Source organism: Cynocephalus volans, chromosome 7 (genome assembly GCF_027409185.1).
Source record: "Cynocephalus volans isolate mCynVol1 chromosome 7, mCynVol1.pri, whole genome shotgun sequence".
Taxonomy (NCBI): Eukaryota; Metazoa; Chordata; class Mammalia; order Dermoptera; family Cynocephalidae; genus Cynocephalus; species Cynocephalus volans.
Window position 1 is genome coordinate 109,452,096 of NC_084466.1, and position 16,431 is coordinate 109,468,526.

The 16,431-nt window shown below is 39.2% G+C and overlaps 1 protein-coding gene across 5 annotated transcripts in view; it reads right to left on the reverse strand.

Annotated features, from left to right (window-relative positions):
- BICC1 (BicC family RNA binding protein 1) overlaps window positions 1-16,431 on the reverse strand; it is a 261,573-nt gene that overhangs the window by 113,569 nt on the left and 131,573 nt on the right. For all 5 annotated transcript variants that reach the window (XM_063103077.1, XM_063103079.1, XM_063103076.1 and 2 more), the window contains exon 3: window positions 1,619-1,688. In XM_063103077.1, the coding sequence (XP_062959147.1) occupies window positions 1,619-1,688 (70 nt within the window). The remainder of the gene's footprint in view (window positions 1-1,618; window positions 1,689-16,431) is intronic.

The following is a 16,431-nucleotide window of genomic DNA, read 5'->3' on the forward strand; positions in this document are numbered from 1 at the left end:
CCAATCTAAAACCATTAAACTATTCATCTCCATATTTTCTAAAATCTCTAAAATTTTAATCACATTTTGAACAAAAAAATCAATTCTCAGTTTCTGTTGATAATGGGGGGGGAGGAAACTGCAGCGTGGATAGAGCAGGAAAATAAGCCATCCAAAATTATCTGGAATTGTTTTAATATTCGTGTTTCCTTTAGACTAGTAACAAAGGTCATTTCATTCTTTCCATAAAAATATCTGACAATAGGGAAAGAATCCAGTTTGCCTTCAAATTATTTACCCAACTAGTAAGTTAGAGATTTTTAAATGGCCACAAATAGGTAGATAACTCACTAATGGCAGTTTCTTCTTCTGCATAATGATACAAAACATCCCAGCATACCAAAAAAATTAATGATTCATTAAGAATATTTTCTATGGCACTTGGCAAATGCAAGGCTTATACAAAGATATGGAATTCAACTTGGAAATTTACTGTCTTCTTAATATTATTTAGCATATAAACTCCCAATTCTTTGCCACCATGATCACAAATAAAAAGACAACAAGATCAGAATTTCTGTAGGAATTCCAGTCCATCAAAGTCCAGCTAACACCACTCACAGAAATAACTGCAAAATAACTTGCATTCCATGTGATGAGTAACTCTTTAAAATGAGATCAAAAGGTGGCAATCTGGACTAAAATAAGAAAAGAAATTGAGAAATCTTGCATTTAGCAAGGTTAGTGAGTATCACTTAGCAATAAACATCATAGGGAGAAGGGGCAGCAAGTATGAAACTAAACAGCAACAACAGCAACAAAGCCAGAGCACAATGGATGACACTCAGCTTGTACAACCACTGCATTTCGAATTGTTAGGTATTTTTCATTGTCTCCTGATGACTATGTAGTCATCTGCACTCTTTTAATAAACTATTAATAAACTATATACAACAAAGTTTGTTAAGACTAAGGCCATACTTTAAAGAGAAAAACTATCCATAAAAATACATACTGGCAGGTCATATTTGAAAATACAATGTAATCTTGGAAAAAAACTAAGGGGGCCTATACTTCCATTTCCGATCATCCATGCATTGGGTAGTGTCCTGTAGGATAAGGCAGAGAAAAGGCCAGGTTAGGGAAATCCTCATCCTAAAAGAGAAATCTAGTGGGTCCTCTGCTGTCTAATAGATGAAGAGAAAAGGCACTCAAGAAAGGAAATCTAAGGTTCATATCACATTGGAGGGGGAAAAAAAAGCAGCCATTAAATCTGTGTGGTATACGTAAAAAAAACACTAAAATGTAAACAACAGGAGTCTGTGCACTGAAAACACACTACTGAGGAGAGTTACCATGACTCAGCAATAGATTAAAGGCATCCTCGAAACCACAGCTTGCTATGATATCTTTTATAATAACATTTCTATTACAATATTAATACTTAAAAATATTTCTCTGTTGGATAAAAACTGTACGTTATGTTTAATCATGAAAATACTCCCAAAATATTGCTATTTGACAAGTATTTGAGGACAAAAGTGTTAAGAATAAAGGTTGATTTTTCTCCCCAGCAAACCTGCCGTAATTCCATAACCTCTGTTATCAAAACTTCTAATTCCTCTCTTACACAATTTACCTTTCTTGGATTTGGCTCCGATCTTCAGTTTTGATGGCCAAGCAATCTGCGTATTTGTTTCCTCCATGATCTGTAACAAAAATTAAGACAGAAATATTGAATCAATTAAGAACTTGTATTTAGAGATAAGATTAATCACCAAAAAATAAAAAATAAAAGCTTATTTTCAAGTCTCTAGCTTCATGTTGATACAACAAAATGATCTCATTTTAAAACAATGCAAGAAAATAAAATCCTCGGGGAAAAAAGAGATGTGTTTTTATAAGCCTTTAGTCTATTAGAAATATTCAAGTATATTTTGTTTCTCCCAGTGTTCCTCTCTGTGTTGCTCCAGAATTTTAACATAGAGACAAGACCAAAAGGACATGAACAAGTAATTAACCCAACTTGATGCCAGAACCGTCAGAGATGCTTGCACTGAATAAAATTCCCCAAGGCTATTGCCAACGATTGCAACACACCAAACATGATTCTTGTAATACAAAACTACATGAGTTAGGCCATGCTAAATGAAGATCCCCTCCCCCCCCCCCGGGGAAAAGAATAATAACTTGTTTTGGGCACATTTGTGTTTCATTAAAATTGATGAAAAGCCTCTAAACACATCACTTCCTAAAGCTGCATTTCCCGTCATCCTTTGCCTGGTCCAAAGTGGCATTTTTGCCACAGTTCCTTCTCATTTACACATGCAGCTAACACCAACCAGCAGGACTCAAGACCCAAATGAGCCAAAGCCACAAGAACAGGTGAGGAAAGCAAGGACTGCAGAGGAGTAGAAACGGACAGTAAAGAGAAAAAGTAACTCCAAAATGTCCATCCTCTCTTCCTCACTAACTTTATCACATGAATTACACTAGGTTGATGTTTACTTCTGTAACATGAATACAGAATTAACCAAACTAATAGAGCAAAAATTAAATAACTTAATAGACAAATAACAGGAACTACTATTCATTAATTTAATTACTTGAATCACAGGAGGATAACATTCATTTTAAAATACGGAATTACAGTTAACTAAATAAATTGATGGTGAAGACGACTAAACACATTAATGGTGCAATTAACAGTAGATACCTCTGTCTCCTCAGTGTTGGCTGTGTACCAGGCACATGGCTAAATGGTTAGCATGCATCATGTTTACATATACAGAATCCCCTTCATCACAGCATAAGAGGACTTCAAGTAGATGTTTTAGACTAGCAGCCCACAGATGCATTCTGCCTGTCCATCGAAAGGTTTTTTAAAGCCACCAATATTTCAGAAACTGGTAATTTCACATAGAAATTCAGATTTCTGGTTCTCTGGGAAACATGGCAGATATAGCACACAGAGCCCACATTCCCACGTGGTAATGCTTGGCTGCCACCGAGGAACAGCTGCCCCCTTTAGTCAGGGCCAGCAGGCTCTGGGCTGCTCCCACTCCCCACTGTGCCTCTGACTCTGAGGTCAAAAGCCATTTGCCATTATCTTCATCATGTCTGACTGCTCACTTGCCATTTATCATAGTGACTGCACTGCTGTTTTTCTTAGAGAAACATTTCTCTACACCTGTGTCTCTATCAAAAATTGAAAAACAAAAGTAAGGCCACACTGTCCAGTAAGTCCATATACTGGAATGGCCTTGAAGGCAGGTGAGCTCGTCACCTCAACCCTACAGGACCCAGCCCCTGCCTCCTCTCCTCTCCTGCCTGCCCCTATTGGTGCATTTAGTTGTTTCCACTATGAGTGTGGTTAGTTCGTTCTAAATCCATATTAAAAAAGAAAATACCATCCTCCTCAACTCCTCTTGTTCCAGCCACACTGTCCACCCCAAAAACGTGCCCAGCAGCAGCCTCCCGCTGCAGGGCCTGCGTGATTTCCATTCTCTCTCAAGCCAGCCCTTCCTGTCCTGGCTCCTTCTCATGCTCAGACTTTAGCTCCACTCCGTGAAAGTTGCCGTCCCCTTCCACTCTCACACACCCCAACCAGAATTACTCTTCCCACCTCACTGCATTCTTTCCTTCTTAACCCTTATCACAATTGAAATCCTCCTATTTTCTGTGTTTACTTGTTTATAGTCTTTCTCTGTAAAATAGAAAGTGAGCTCTCTGCCCTGCACAAGGGAAAGCACCAGATATAACTAGATCCAGAAATTTCCTCTAAGTTGGTTTAGACTCCTAAAGAGATAAAACGGAAAAATAAGGTCTTACTATAATGCTGTTGGTGTGGAAGTAGTAAATAAATAACCTATGTGATTTTCTTTTTCTGAATTAAGTAATCTGGCTTCTTAATCCAGTAAATTATATCAGGTGCTATATTATGATACTATAACAGAAAAGCTTCCGTGTTAACATATGGGTAGAAGATATAACTTTCTGAAATCGTAATCATTAGCAGAACTTCCCAGAAGTCACCCTGCATAAGATCTTTTTTTATTAAACACCAACGGGCACTACATGATAGGAAATAATATGCCAGAAAAAATATTCTAAGAACAGGAGCCATCAACTTGGAACTCCTACTTCATTCACATGGTCCCTCTCACTCCTGCACCGACCCAGCGTCTCTACTATGCAGGGAAGGGGTGGAGCTCAGAAAGACCCACTTTCAACCCACCTGCATCAACGCTGTTTGTAAGGAGTGTTAAGGGGATCCCAAGCCTAGTATCCCTAATTCTAAAATCAGAGTTCTATCTACTACCACAATGATCTCTAAAGTTCTAGGAGCCGCAGTAAATGCCAAGCCTTTAAAGAGAACAAATTACTAGTAACTGGAATTTGGTGTCTGTAACTGACATTTCCTATATGACTAGAAAAGAAGTGATTCCATTGAACACCATTTGCGGCCAGCCAATAACAACTGCATAGGCCATCCATGAGGCTGCAGTCCCCATACGGAGCTCTGACTGGGTGCCTTTGCAGACATCCTTTTAGCTGTTCATCATTGTGTGAAATCTAGTTAACAGCAGGTGCTCTGGAGTCAAGTACCAGTTCTGCTACTTTCTAGTTGTGTCATGTTGGGCAGATTACTTAATTTCTGTGAGTCTTGTATTTTTCCTCTGTAAAGTTAATTACAGTATCTACTCCTGGAGTTGCTGCGAGGACTTCATGAGAAAACATGGGAATACCCCAAGCAGAGAGCACGGCACACAGTGAGTACTCAGTAATATTAGTCCTTCTTGTATTCATTACATGTGATTACTTCTGGCCAGACACAGTACTAGACGCTAGGGATACAACAGCAAACACAATGGTACCTACCCTCCAGGAGAAGACAAGTTAGCCCACATGACAGTACCCTGTGCCACGTTTCAGAACAGGGGAGAGCAATATGAGAGTGTATAGAGGCAATCCTAACCCAGTCTTGTATAGCCAAGGAAAGTTATCTCAAGGAAATGGGTATTAATGCTGTGACCTAAAGGAGGAACAAAATTGGCTAATTGGAGATAAGGTGGAGAAAGTGTCCCAGGCAGAGGAAGAGTACATGTGGAAAGGTCTAGAAGGAGGGAGGGCAGGTATATACAAGGACTTGAGGGTGATTCAGCACAGCTGAGGAGCTTCAAAGCTCACCTCACACACACAGGACAGAGAATGTGCCTCGTGTCATCTCCACATGTCCTGTACCTGTGCACACAGACAAGCTTATAACAGACTTGAAAACATGACACAAAGCAAAGCCATCAAGTACCTGTGCTTGGCTGTCACTCACTGCAAATCAACTCTGACCAGTGCAGTGACTACAAATAAGAAGAGGCCATACTTCATTTTCAGGAAGTCAAAAATCTCCCTTGGAAAGTTATCAATGGAGCTTTTCAAACCATCATATACAATGACTCCAAGTCAGTTCAAAAGGCTTTGACATTTCACACTTTTAATTTGCTTTAGCCTCTGCCAGTTATAGGAGTGGTAGAGCATGAAGCAGTCCATGATCAGGAGGAGGAGGAAGTACAGTTCTTTGCAAGGGGTGTGGGTAGAGGTTGGTCCAGGAACCTCAGTACTGGAGCTGGATTACTGGAGCCAGGGGCTGACAACCACGTCCTCTGGTAAAAGTGGCATAGGGGTGAGGGGCCAGAGGTACAGGCAGAAATTAGGGCAGTAAACAGGTCATAGATTCTGTATACAGCAAGCTATGTGAAAAGGTGTCTTAAATGGTCATCAAGGCAGGTAAATAGGGGAACTGGAAATGCTGAGGTCAGGAAGATGTGTTTGAAATCACAGAAGCCACAAAACCTCTGAGAAGAAAATTACTATCTTCTGTCTCAGGAAAAAAAAATTCTAATATTAGTTCCAACTAGTTGTTTTTTGTTTGTTTGTTTGTTTCGTCTTTTTATGGTCCCTGTTTCTATTCATAAAACCAAAATTCAAATAATAAACTGATTTTGAATCATTTTCTCTAAACATTATAGTGACATTTTTAAAAAGTCATGGAGATGGGGAGACTGAATTAATATTACAGACCTTACAATGGATGAAGACACTGACCCCTTTTCAAGAGGACAGCACACATTTCCTACATTTCAATTAATTCCTGCAAAACCTGAAAAGGAAATCACTTCCCAGAAACCCATGATATGCCTTAATTCTTAAGTAAGTCAATATGTTGTCCAAAATGTTGTTTTCATTCAAGGAATAATTAAGTAGCTAATTCTGACCCTTTACCCACAAAAAATAAGATACAGATGCCCCCCCCTCCCCCGTTGTGTGAAATTTGATCTGAAAGTTGGGAAACATGCTTGAAATGACTAGTGCTTCCTTATGGAAATAAAACTATAAATATCATAGTGTCAGTTAAACTAAGGAATGCCAAGGTATGCAAAGCCACAAAACCTCTGAGAAGAAAATAACTATCTCCTGTCTCAGGAAAAAAAAAAAAAAAAAAAATCCCAAAGTGAATTCCTGCTGGTTTCTTAAAATCTTACTATTGTCTGTTTTCATCTTCACAAAACCAAAGCTCAAGAAAAGAAACATCTGATTTTGAATCACTTTCTATAAACATTAAATCACACCTTAAACATTTTAAAAACTTTTGTTCTAACTCATAGTTCTGGATGCTGTATGTCTATGACGTTTCAATTAAGTCGGTTTCATCTTCTGGATAGCCTAATTGACAAAATAATCTTTTTTCAATTCTTCCAATCTCTGCTAGGTTTCTTTAGCTGCTCTCTTATAATAGCAGCAATCCCATATGTCATGAGAAGAGAGGAGATTTTAGAGGAGTCCATCTAAAATTATACCTATTTGAATAAATAACTGTTATAAATATCTGTTGTTAGACTTTCTATGCTCATTACTTACAGGGGATTAATAACTGAACTGTAACAATTCTTCGTGATTATCAGATTTGATGAATAGCAAATATTTATAGTAATGAAAGGATTTGACCTAAGACTATCAACTTAAAAATATATGAAGCAATTAAAATTAAGATTATTGACCTCAGAAAGAATATATATTTTTATAGATCATCTATAAAAGTTATTTTTTCATCATGAAAAATCTGAAGAGAGCATGCTTTGGCTATATAATAGTTTTGAAAGCTAAATAGTCATCTTAACTTTCTTCTTCATATTTGCATTTCATAAACAGAGAGTAATGTTCCTTGATCCAAGACCAATAGTACTACTTTTTCCATATTAAAAAGTACCTTATAAACATAAGAGTGTATGTTCCTCTTTCAGTTTTAGTTTCTGTAGGACATGCGGGGGACAGAGGTGAGAGGGTGGGTGATGTTTCTAGAAGCTGGAATTTGGAATTTTTTTAATTGGAAGAAGGTTCTGCTAGCTATTAGTTTTTTCAGAGATTTACACCGAATCATTTAAATAATTTCACTGATCTAAATACATTGCTAAAGTTAGAATAAAATAAATAAGTAAAATCTAATCAAATTCTACAGGTAGTTTCATCCATGATAAAAATAATTTCCATTTATATTTTTCAATGCTCAAGTCATAACAGATTTATTCCATCTCCAACAAATTCCAGAGTAGCACACCATGTGGAAAGAGAGCATATCTACCAACGTTCACTCAACTATACATTTTGCAGGTTTGCAGCGATTACAGAATAATATTTTACAGATGAAGCAAATCTTTGCCAAACCAGCAATATTCTACTAACATGCTTATTCACCAAATTTTTCAATCCAGTTAAAAATCCACAGGTAAGTAATCAGCATCTCAACCCAAGACAAGTCAATTTATGCTGACTCTACTTGAAATATTCATTCTCGGGCCAGGAACAGAATGCTGAACTCTCCAACTTGACATTTATACTCTATAAAACTATTGAAAATTCATCATTCAAAATGGCTACCAGCTGGGAGCCATCTGCAGCCTGCTTCTCTGGAAGACCAGCTTGTGTGTGCTCTATTTTCCTCATACCAATAGAAAAATAAGGTCTATCCTCGTGGAAGAGGCTGCTTAAAGTTACTTCAAGCACTAATGGACTGAGAGCCAATTTGCTTCAATTCACGACAAAGAGAGCCAAATGAGAAAAAGCAACTAAATGGAGACGAGAAAGTCGTGAAATTCTCACATGAGGGGATGTCTAAAAGCTGAGGATGTTTATTTTGCTGAAGCATTTGAAGGCTCTGTTATATTTCATTTTAATTCAAGAAATGCCTCCCAATGTTTCAGTTATTCACCATCAGAACAATTCCTCACATTTACCTAATATTCATATACATGTCTTGTCTATTCCTCCCAGTAATCTTGTAAGTCAGGTTTGTGAAACCAGTTTCACAGCTGAGGAAACTAGGATTCAAGAGGTTAATGGCAGGTGGATATGTGGCAAGTCCGCCTAGACTCCAGGTCATATGACTCCCATTGGGGGCTCTTCTGCCTCACCTGGTTTGCGGAGAAGTGGAGGCACCACATACTCATGGGGAGGCCACTCTGAAAGCTCAAACGCCCGGAACTCTGCCACGAACGCTGAAGTAGGAGTGGCTATCCCTCAACATTCCCTATTAGCGACAGTGACCCAGAGATAGCCCCAGAATGTTCTCAAACCAGGGATGTATCCCCGCCCCCACCCCAAACACATATGGAAAATGTCAGAAGCATTTTGGATGCCACAGTGATTAGGGGGCTGTACTGGCACCAAGTGACCAGGGCTACAGTTGCTGAATTTCCAACAAGAGCTGGACAAATCCACTCAAAATGTCAAGACAGTCAGTCCTCTCCTTACACAGTTCCGATATCCATGAATTTAGTCACCATAGCTTGGTTAAATAACACCAACACCCCAACAACACAAGTTTACATTTCCATTACCATGGTATACAAACTGTGAGTTACTGCATCAAATAGAAGTTTCACTGCCAGCTCTTCAGGCCATAAATCGACTATACAAATAACAGAGGCTCATCTGGTTCAGTAACCAATCACATTACATTGGAAGTCTGGCGGTGACTGCTCACTGCACATCTGTTCATCGGTTCTGCACAGACAGCAAAGCAAGCAGTCACGGTGACTCCTGGTCTCCCAGCAATAAAACCAAGTGGGCTTGTACGAAAATGGGTAATCAAAAGGTGAACCTGGCCAACAAAGGTGAAAGTGCAGCAAAGAGAGAAAAAGTGACAGACAGTGCTGAAAATGAAATTCAAATCAGATGTCACCAGCTGACTGTGGGAATGTTGGCACTGGCGATGTCTGAGAGAGTCTGGGTGTGCAGCCAGAGGAACTTAGTAGAGACACATTTATTGACGTGAATTAGGAAGGTGGTTGTGACAAAAAAAAAAAAAAAAATGAAGATGTCCCAGAGGAAGTGATGTCAGCAAAAAAATTCACATTAAAGAAACTCTGGGAGATATTTCACAACTTTGAAAGCACAAAGGATGAAATGTTAGAGGCTGATCCAGATTCCTGAGTATGACAATTCCCCAAGGAATAGAAAAGATACTCACTCCGTATTTTAAGTTATACAACAAAAAGAAAGCCAGCACTGTGCCAAGTTTTTAAAAAATAAAAATAAAACACATTAATTCTCAATGTTCCTAACATTTAAATCTTGTACTGAATAAATATTAGTTTTATATATTTATGACCAGCGGTAAGAGAGATTTTTAATGTTTTGACAAACATGTTTAAGGTCACAGATCATTAAATTTTCCATTGATGACTAAGAGTGTTTTGCATGGTTTCAATTTGCATGGTCATGTTTATGGCCCCACAGTGCTGTGCAAAGTGAGAACTACTTTCCATGCCCCACTGAGAATTACTGATAAGGAGTCTCAAAGTGTTCCATGCTACAGGCAGGCTTAGCTAATATATTTCAGAAGTTCAGAGAACTCCTACTTATCAGTCAAAACCCAGTTCCTCCAACTCTCCCAATCAGAGGTCACCTGTCTCTCTCCCCTCTCTGCATTCACTTTGTTGTGGCAACACTGTAGTGCTTATTTCTTTGCTTATTTAACCAATCTCACCAATGAGTTGGGTTCCTGGTGACCAACAACTGTATCTTACTCATTTTAAAACCCTTAGAATCTAGCACATAGGATCTCAATTAACATCATTAATGTGATTTAATGGCCACCAATAGTGATGAAGGCAATAACAAGAGGGTACAGGAGAGGCACCAATTACATAAGACTTTCCAATGATGTGACATATGGTCCATCATAGAGTACAGCCAACGTGAAGCTCAGAGAGCTACATCTCCAAAGTCCCCTTCACCTAATTCATCGAATGGTATTTTTGAGGCATCTGCTTTGCAGAATAAATGAACTGAGTAAATATTCATTAAATGAAAGTAGGTTCTAAGTCACTGACAGGATCAGTTCTCCCAGGGGCTATGTGCATGATTTTGGGGAAAGAAACTCTCCAACCAAAATGTCTAAAGTGGTGAGGTAAGCACAGGGAGCTGTGGAAAGTGAAAGCCTCAGTTCTGTTCCCACAACAGCCTACTGCTGGCACAGGCTCAGCATGGCCACATCTACCCATTTCAAAAGAGCATCCACAAATCTAGGGTTTTTGTTAAAGTTCCTGATCTCTAAATGTTGGCACTGATTCCAATTACACAAATAACACTTTGTGAGCTAAAGAAAGCATGGGCCCCATTTTCTGACCTCTGCTCCAAACCAAGGAAAATTTTCCTGGGGTGTGTGTGGGTTATTCGGATGGCCTATGACAGTGAAGAAGAGATTTGGGGGTTCCCATGGGGCATATGAATTTGTGATTTTTAAGGCCATTTCATTCTCCAAGTATCGCTTTGCTACGATTCTTAAGAAAGATTAACCAGATCTTCTGGTATCATGAGTATTTACAAAGAGGTTTATTAAACATGAACTATCAGAGTATAACTTGTGTATAACTTGAATACAATAGTGTATAACTTGGACAAGATGAATAAGTCCTGGAGATCTACGGTACAGCATAGTGCCTACAGGTAACAACACTGTATTGTACAGTTAATTTGCTAAAAGGGTAGACTTTAGGTTAAGTACTCTAATCAATAAAAACATAATAATAAACAGGGCAGGAGGAAAACTTTGTAGGTGATGGATAGGTTTATGGCATAGATTGTGGCAATGGTCACGGGTGTACACTTATCTCCAAACTCATCAAGCTGTATACGTTAAATATTTACAGCTTTTTGTATGTCAATCATACCTCAATAAAATGTTTTAAAAAATCAAACAACGGTGTATAACTTGGGGGGGGGAGAATGCAAATAGTACTGATTTAACAAAATCAAGTTACCAAAGCTTGACCACAATTTTCTAGCCTCTAATTTTTCATAAGCCTAGTTGCTCCAGTTGCATGGACTCACATTACATGCATTTTTAGGTAATACATTTTATCACCCAGCTTCATCTTCTTAAAGCAAACTATCCTCCTCAGCTCAGTAAGCCCTGATAGCATTGATGCTGGTGAGTAGTAAAAGATCAGCACAGTAACTGAGATCTGCTGTGGCGTCCGACACAGCAAAGAGATGAACTTCTGTGCAGGCTATACTGGGTAAGTAGGCAAGGAAGGAGGGATTCGGTTTGAGAAAGGTGCTTCCAAAAAAAAGAGTAAATCATGAAGATGCATGTAGTGGTTGTGCTCCTGTGGCAACTCCAGACGTCAGCAGATGAATATAACCAAAGCTGATTGTTCCCCCAACGGGCTCAGCCCTGCAGTTACACAGGAAGTGGGGGCCCTTCCATTTCACAGCTGCTCTTTTGGAATCCATGGCCTCCTCGGTCTTCCCATGGGAGAAAAACAGGGAGAATCCTGCACGGATCTTTTACCACCTTGTCCTGGAAGAAAAACACATCGCCACCCTCACAGCCCACTGGCCAGGCCAGGACACATGGCTCTGCCAACTGAAAGGTGCTGGTAATTAATGCAGGGAGGAATTAGAACATTTGGTGGGTGTGACTGCCTCTGCCAGATAGTTCTTAGATGGCCTCAGCATCACTGAGCTGAAGAATTTATTCCCAAGTAAAACTTCCCCTTTTTGCTTTCAGAATCCAACTCATAAACATCACATTTTAACCCTACCTCCATCTTGTTATCCCACCAGCTCCTTAGACACGTTTAAGCTGAACTCAAACTTCTCTACACACCTGGCTATTATAAACTGTCTATCCAGGATCCAGGAATAATTTGATTATCTAAGAATGATGCCACTCCCACTACAGAAGACTGGTTTAAGAATAGGCATGTGACCCAATTTGAGTCAAAGACAAATGAGAAGAGGTTTGATGGAAGCTTTTGAGAAGGAAGCTTTCTGGCTTTTCTAAGAGAAATTCTGAAAATGTTCTCTCCCACTAGATGTAAACAAAGACACAGGTAGCCCTGTTGCTATAGCATGCCACCCATGACCATGAGGAGAGCCCACCATCGGTGTGGGAGCTCAGCTGAGAGTCAGGAAACACCTGTGTCCTTGATGACATCAGAGAAAGATTCTTGATCTCTGACATCAAGAGCTTTTCACTTCTTCTTTTTTAATGCTTGTGTCTTTTTTATTTTAAAATGTTTAATTATCAACTAAAGATGGAATATTCAAGGTGTACAATATGATGATTTGATGAATGTTTACAGTGTATAGTGATTACTACAATCAAATTAATTAACACGTCCATCCCCCACAGGCTGTGCATTAGATCCCCAGAGCTTGTTCGTCATATCACTGCAGGTTAGTATACTCTGACCAACATCTCCCCATTTCACCCACCCCCTGGCCACCACGGTTCTACTCTCTGCTTCTATGAGCAATATGTTTAAATTCCACATACAAGGGTACTTCAAAAAGTTCACGGAAAGATTCATATTATCTTTTAATTCTATTTTTCCACAAACTTTCTGAAGCACTCTCTTTTAAGTGAGATCATACAGTATTTGTCTTTATTTCACTTAGCATATTGTCCTCCAGGTTCATCCATGTTATTGCAAATGACAGGATTTCCTTCTCTTTTACGGCTGAATAATATTTCATTGTGTATATGTTCCACAATTTCTTTATCCATTCATCTGTGAGAAGCTTCTTAATCAACCGTTCCGAAGCCCATTGTACCTCTGCACTTTTCAGTAACATGAGCCAATACACATTTATATTATTAAAGGCATCCTACTACTTAAAGCTGAGTGCATCTTCCAAACTGGGTCCTCCTTTTGACTTCCATACTTTTGTCAGACATCTATCTGCGTTCAAGGGCTAGTCCCCTCTTAGACAACTGTATTCAAAATCTTGTCCCCTCTTCTCTCCTACATTCTTTACCCCATCCCTGCTCACCCCCCACCCTAACCATATCCAGTAAGTTGCAAAGACCTAGTGATTCCCTCTCCAAAACCGTATCCAGAACCTAAGACAATCTACTGTCCACCTAATTACCACTCGTGAGCACTTCCACAGAGAGTTTCACACTTGGTGGCCACACTCCCAGCCTCCAATTCATGTGCTTGGATATTTCCCTCAATTCAAAAGTCTCCCCGTGGTTATCTGCTGTCTCTCAGGTTAGGCATAAACTCCTTGGCCTAACAGTTAAGACTACACACACCCAGGCCACAACCGAACACTCTGCTTTTACTTTCCTTGGTCCCTTTACTTCAATCGGCCAAAACTATCCACTGACCTGTCCACACTCAATCCTTTTCTTTTTTCTAATTTACTCAAAACTGTTCTACTGTCCCATTGTCTTCTACTGCTGAATTTCTACATGTTGTTCAGTTCAACACCAACCATAAAAGCAACTTCAAGATTCCTTCAATCAGATGCAATCTCTCCTTCCTCAGAGTTGCAATATCACCTCTTATGCTAGTTACATTATATTACTATAGCATTTGAACTGGCCCCTTGAGGGAACAAAGGGTGGAATCACATCCCTTTTATAGGATCTAATCAAGAGCCCCTGATTCACATGTCCATAGGAACCAGGCAAGGAACAGTTCAGAATGAACAGGCAGGGTGCATGCTATTAATGCAAATGTACATTCCATAGAAGAAAAAAGCATAGAGAAAAATATTCATTTACCCAAAGAAATATACCCTCTCTCATTATCTTGGAATCCACTGCTCCCCTCACACTCATATTTCCCCTTGACCTATAGACATGAGTACAAGAACTAGTTTACTCCACTATGGGAAAACTGATAGTAAAGTGACAAGGATAAATAGTAACTGACACTTGATCTCAGTTTCAAGGAAATAATAGGGAGTGATCGAGGGTGCAGCAAACAGGAGAGAGCCTGTCCCACCCAAGGTGGCAAACACTAGCTCCAGCTAGCATGTGCAGAAGCTGACCCAGAATAGCCAGACATTCAGATTTTTCAAGAGAAGCTACAAACTAGGTTGGTCCGTAAACTCATCTTAATTTTTAAAATGTTGGTAGCTAAATAATCTATTTCAAAACTACTATTCAGACAAACACAATATGGCTTAAACATACCTGTATGCCAATACAACCAGCAAGCTATTAGTTTGTTGCATGCAACTACCCGAGATGGGTTAACAGAAAAACAACAAGAATGTGGTAATACTCAAAAAGTGAATAGATGATGCCCCTACCAGAGTCAGAAAAGCTTATACCCATGGCATTTTATAACTAGTGGGGCTTTGATCTTAGGAAGAAAGAACAGACAGTTTTATAACCCAACACCTGACTTAGGGTATAAGGTATTTGGTGGGGAGGCCCAGGACTAAAATCTGCTGGAAAACTGCATCCTATCAGGTCTAAGGCAAGGGTTATATGTAAATTTACTTGCACATAGTAGGAATTCAATGATATTTCCTGAATAAATGCTGGAAATGATTCCTTCCCAGAGAACGCCAGAAAAATAAAGTGTTACCCTACTGAATTTGGTACAGTATGATAGAAAATACCTACTGCACTCTCTATATTTTTCTGCAAAGATAATTTCAAATGTTCCTGATATAAGAAAAAATGTGGAGCTCATAAAAAGTTATGAGGTTATACATTTCAAAAATAAACTTATTTAATAATGAAAATTTCCAAAGAAGCTACTCTGGAGGCTTCTGTACACTAATGATATCACAAGAGAGAGCTGGAAAGACAAACACGCAGACATCCTAGGATTTCATTCATCTACAACAGTGCAGAACTGGAGTAGGTAATATTTCAGATGTCTTCATTACTGTAAAATTCTCAAAGTAAAAGTTTCAAAACGGCACTTCTCCTGTGAATTTTTAGGTTCTTAACATGTAAAAAGAATTCTATTAAAGACCACTCAACTTTCCAAACCCTGGTTTCAAGAAATTAAGATTCTCTCACCATACCCCCAATTTCTAACACTTAGTCATACTAAGTGTTAGAAACACTTATGCCATAGGATAAAATGGCATATAGTCATCATGTATTATGAATTGTGACCAGTTAGTGAGGTTTACTTTCATCACTATGCATTCACTCATAAACCAAGGTGTAAGTGTGAGACACTATGTTCACCCAGGGGAACAAGGATGGATAAGACAGCCTCTGCCTCTGAGCCTGGGAGCCTTACAGTACAGTCAGGGAAACAAACAGCCAACAACCCTTACCAGTCATAATTACAAAGCACAACAAACTTCATGAAGGAAATGTATAAGGTGCAGTGATATCACCTAACAGAGAGGCCCCATGTAGTCTATTAATCATGGAAGCCTACCCTGAAAAAGTGAGCTGAATATGGAGCATGGTTGCATCAGAGGGGGTAACACAAGTCATGCCAGAAAGAGGGATCAGCATTCATTCAGAAAAATGTACTGTACACTAAATACGTGCCAGTCCTTGCATTAAGCATTGGGTACATACAAATGAACAGAATTTAAACTACCCCCAATCACATTTACAATCTACTGGGAGAAACGGACAAATACAAAGAAGTAAATCTACTGGGGGAATGAGAGAGAGACAGAGAGAGACAGAGACAGAGACAGAGACAGAGATAGAGATAGAGAGAACATCTATAGAAAAAAAAAGTAAAAGAACAATTTAAAAGGAACAGCATGCTCTTAGAACAACAAGTATCTTATACTGGGTGGGGTGCTCTCTCTGAGAAAGGGTTATTTAAGCCAAGACTTGAAGGATACTAAAAATAGAACACTGCAGGCAGAGGTTATGGGATATAGCACAAAAGCCCTGAGGCAGGAGACATCTCAGTGTTAAAGGAACTGAAAAGAGGCTGGAATGGCAGGAGAAAGTGGCAACTGGGAAAGTGGAAAGAGAAAGAAGAGCCAAACCATACAAAGCCTTGAGAGGATGGCAAGGAATTTGGATCTTATTCGAAGAGCGGTTGAAAGGCAAGGGAAGGGTTTTAAGCCTGGAACATCGTGAGCTGCTTTGCATTTTAAAGATCACATTGAAAGGGAACAGGACCAGGAGGAAAGAGATAAGTTAGGAGAGCACTGCAA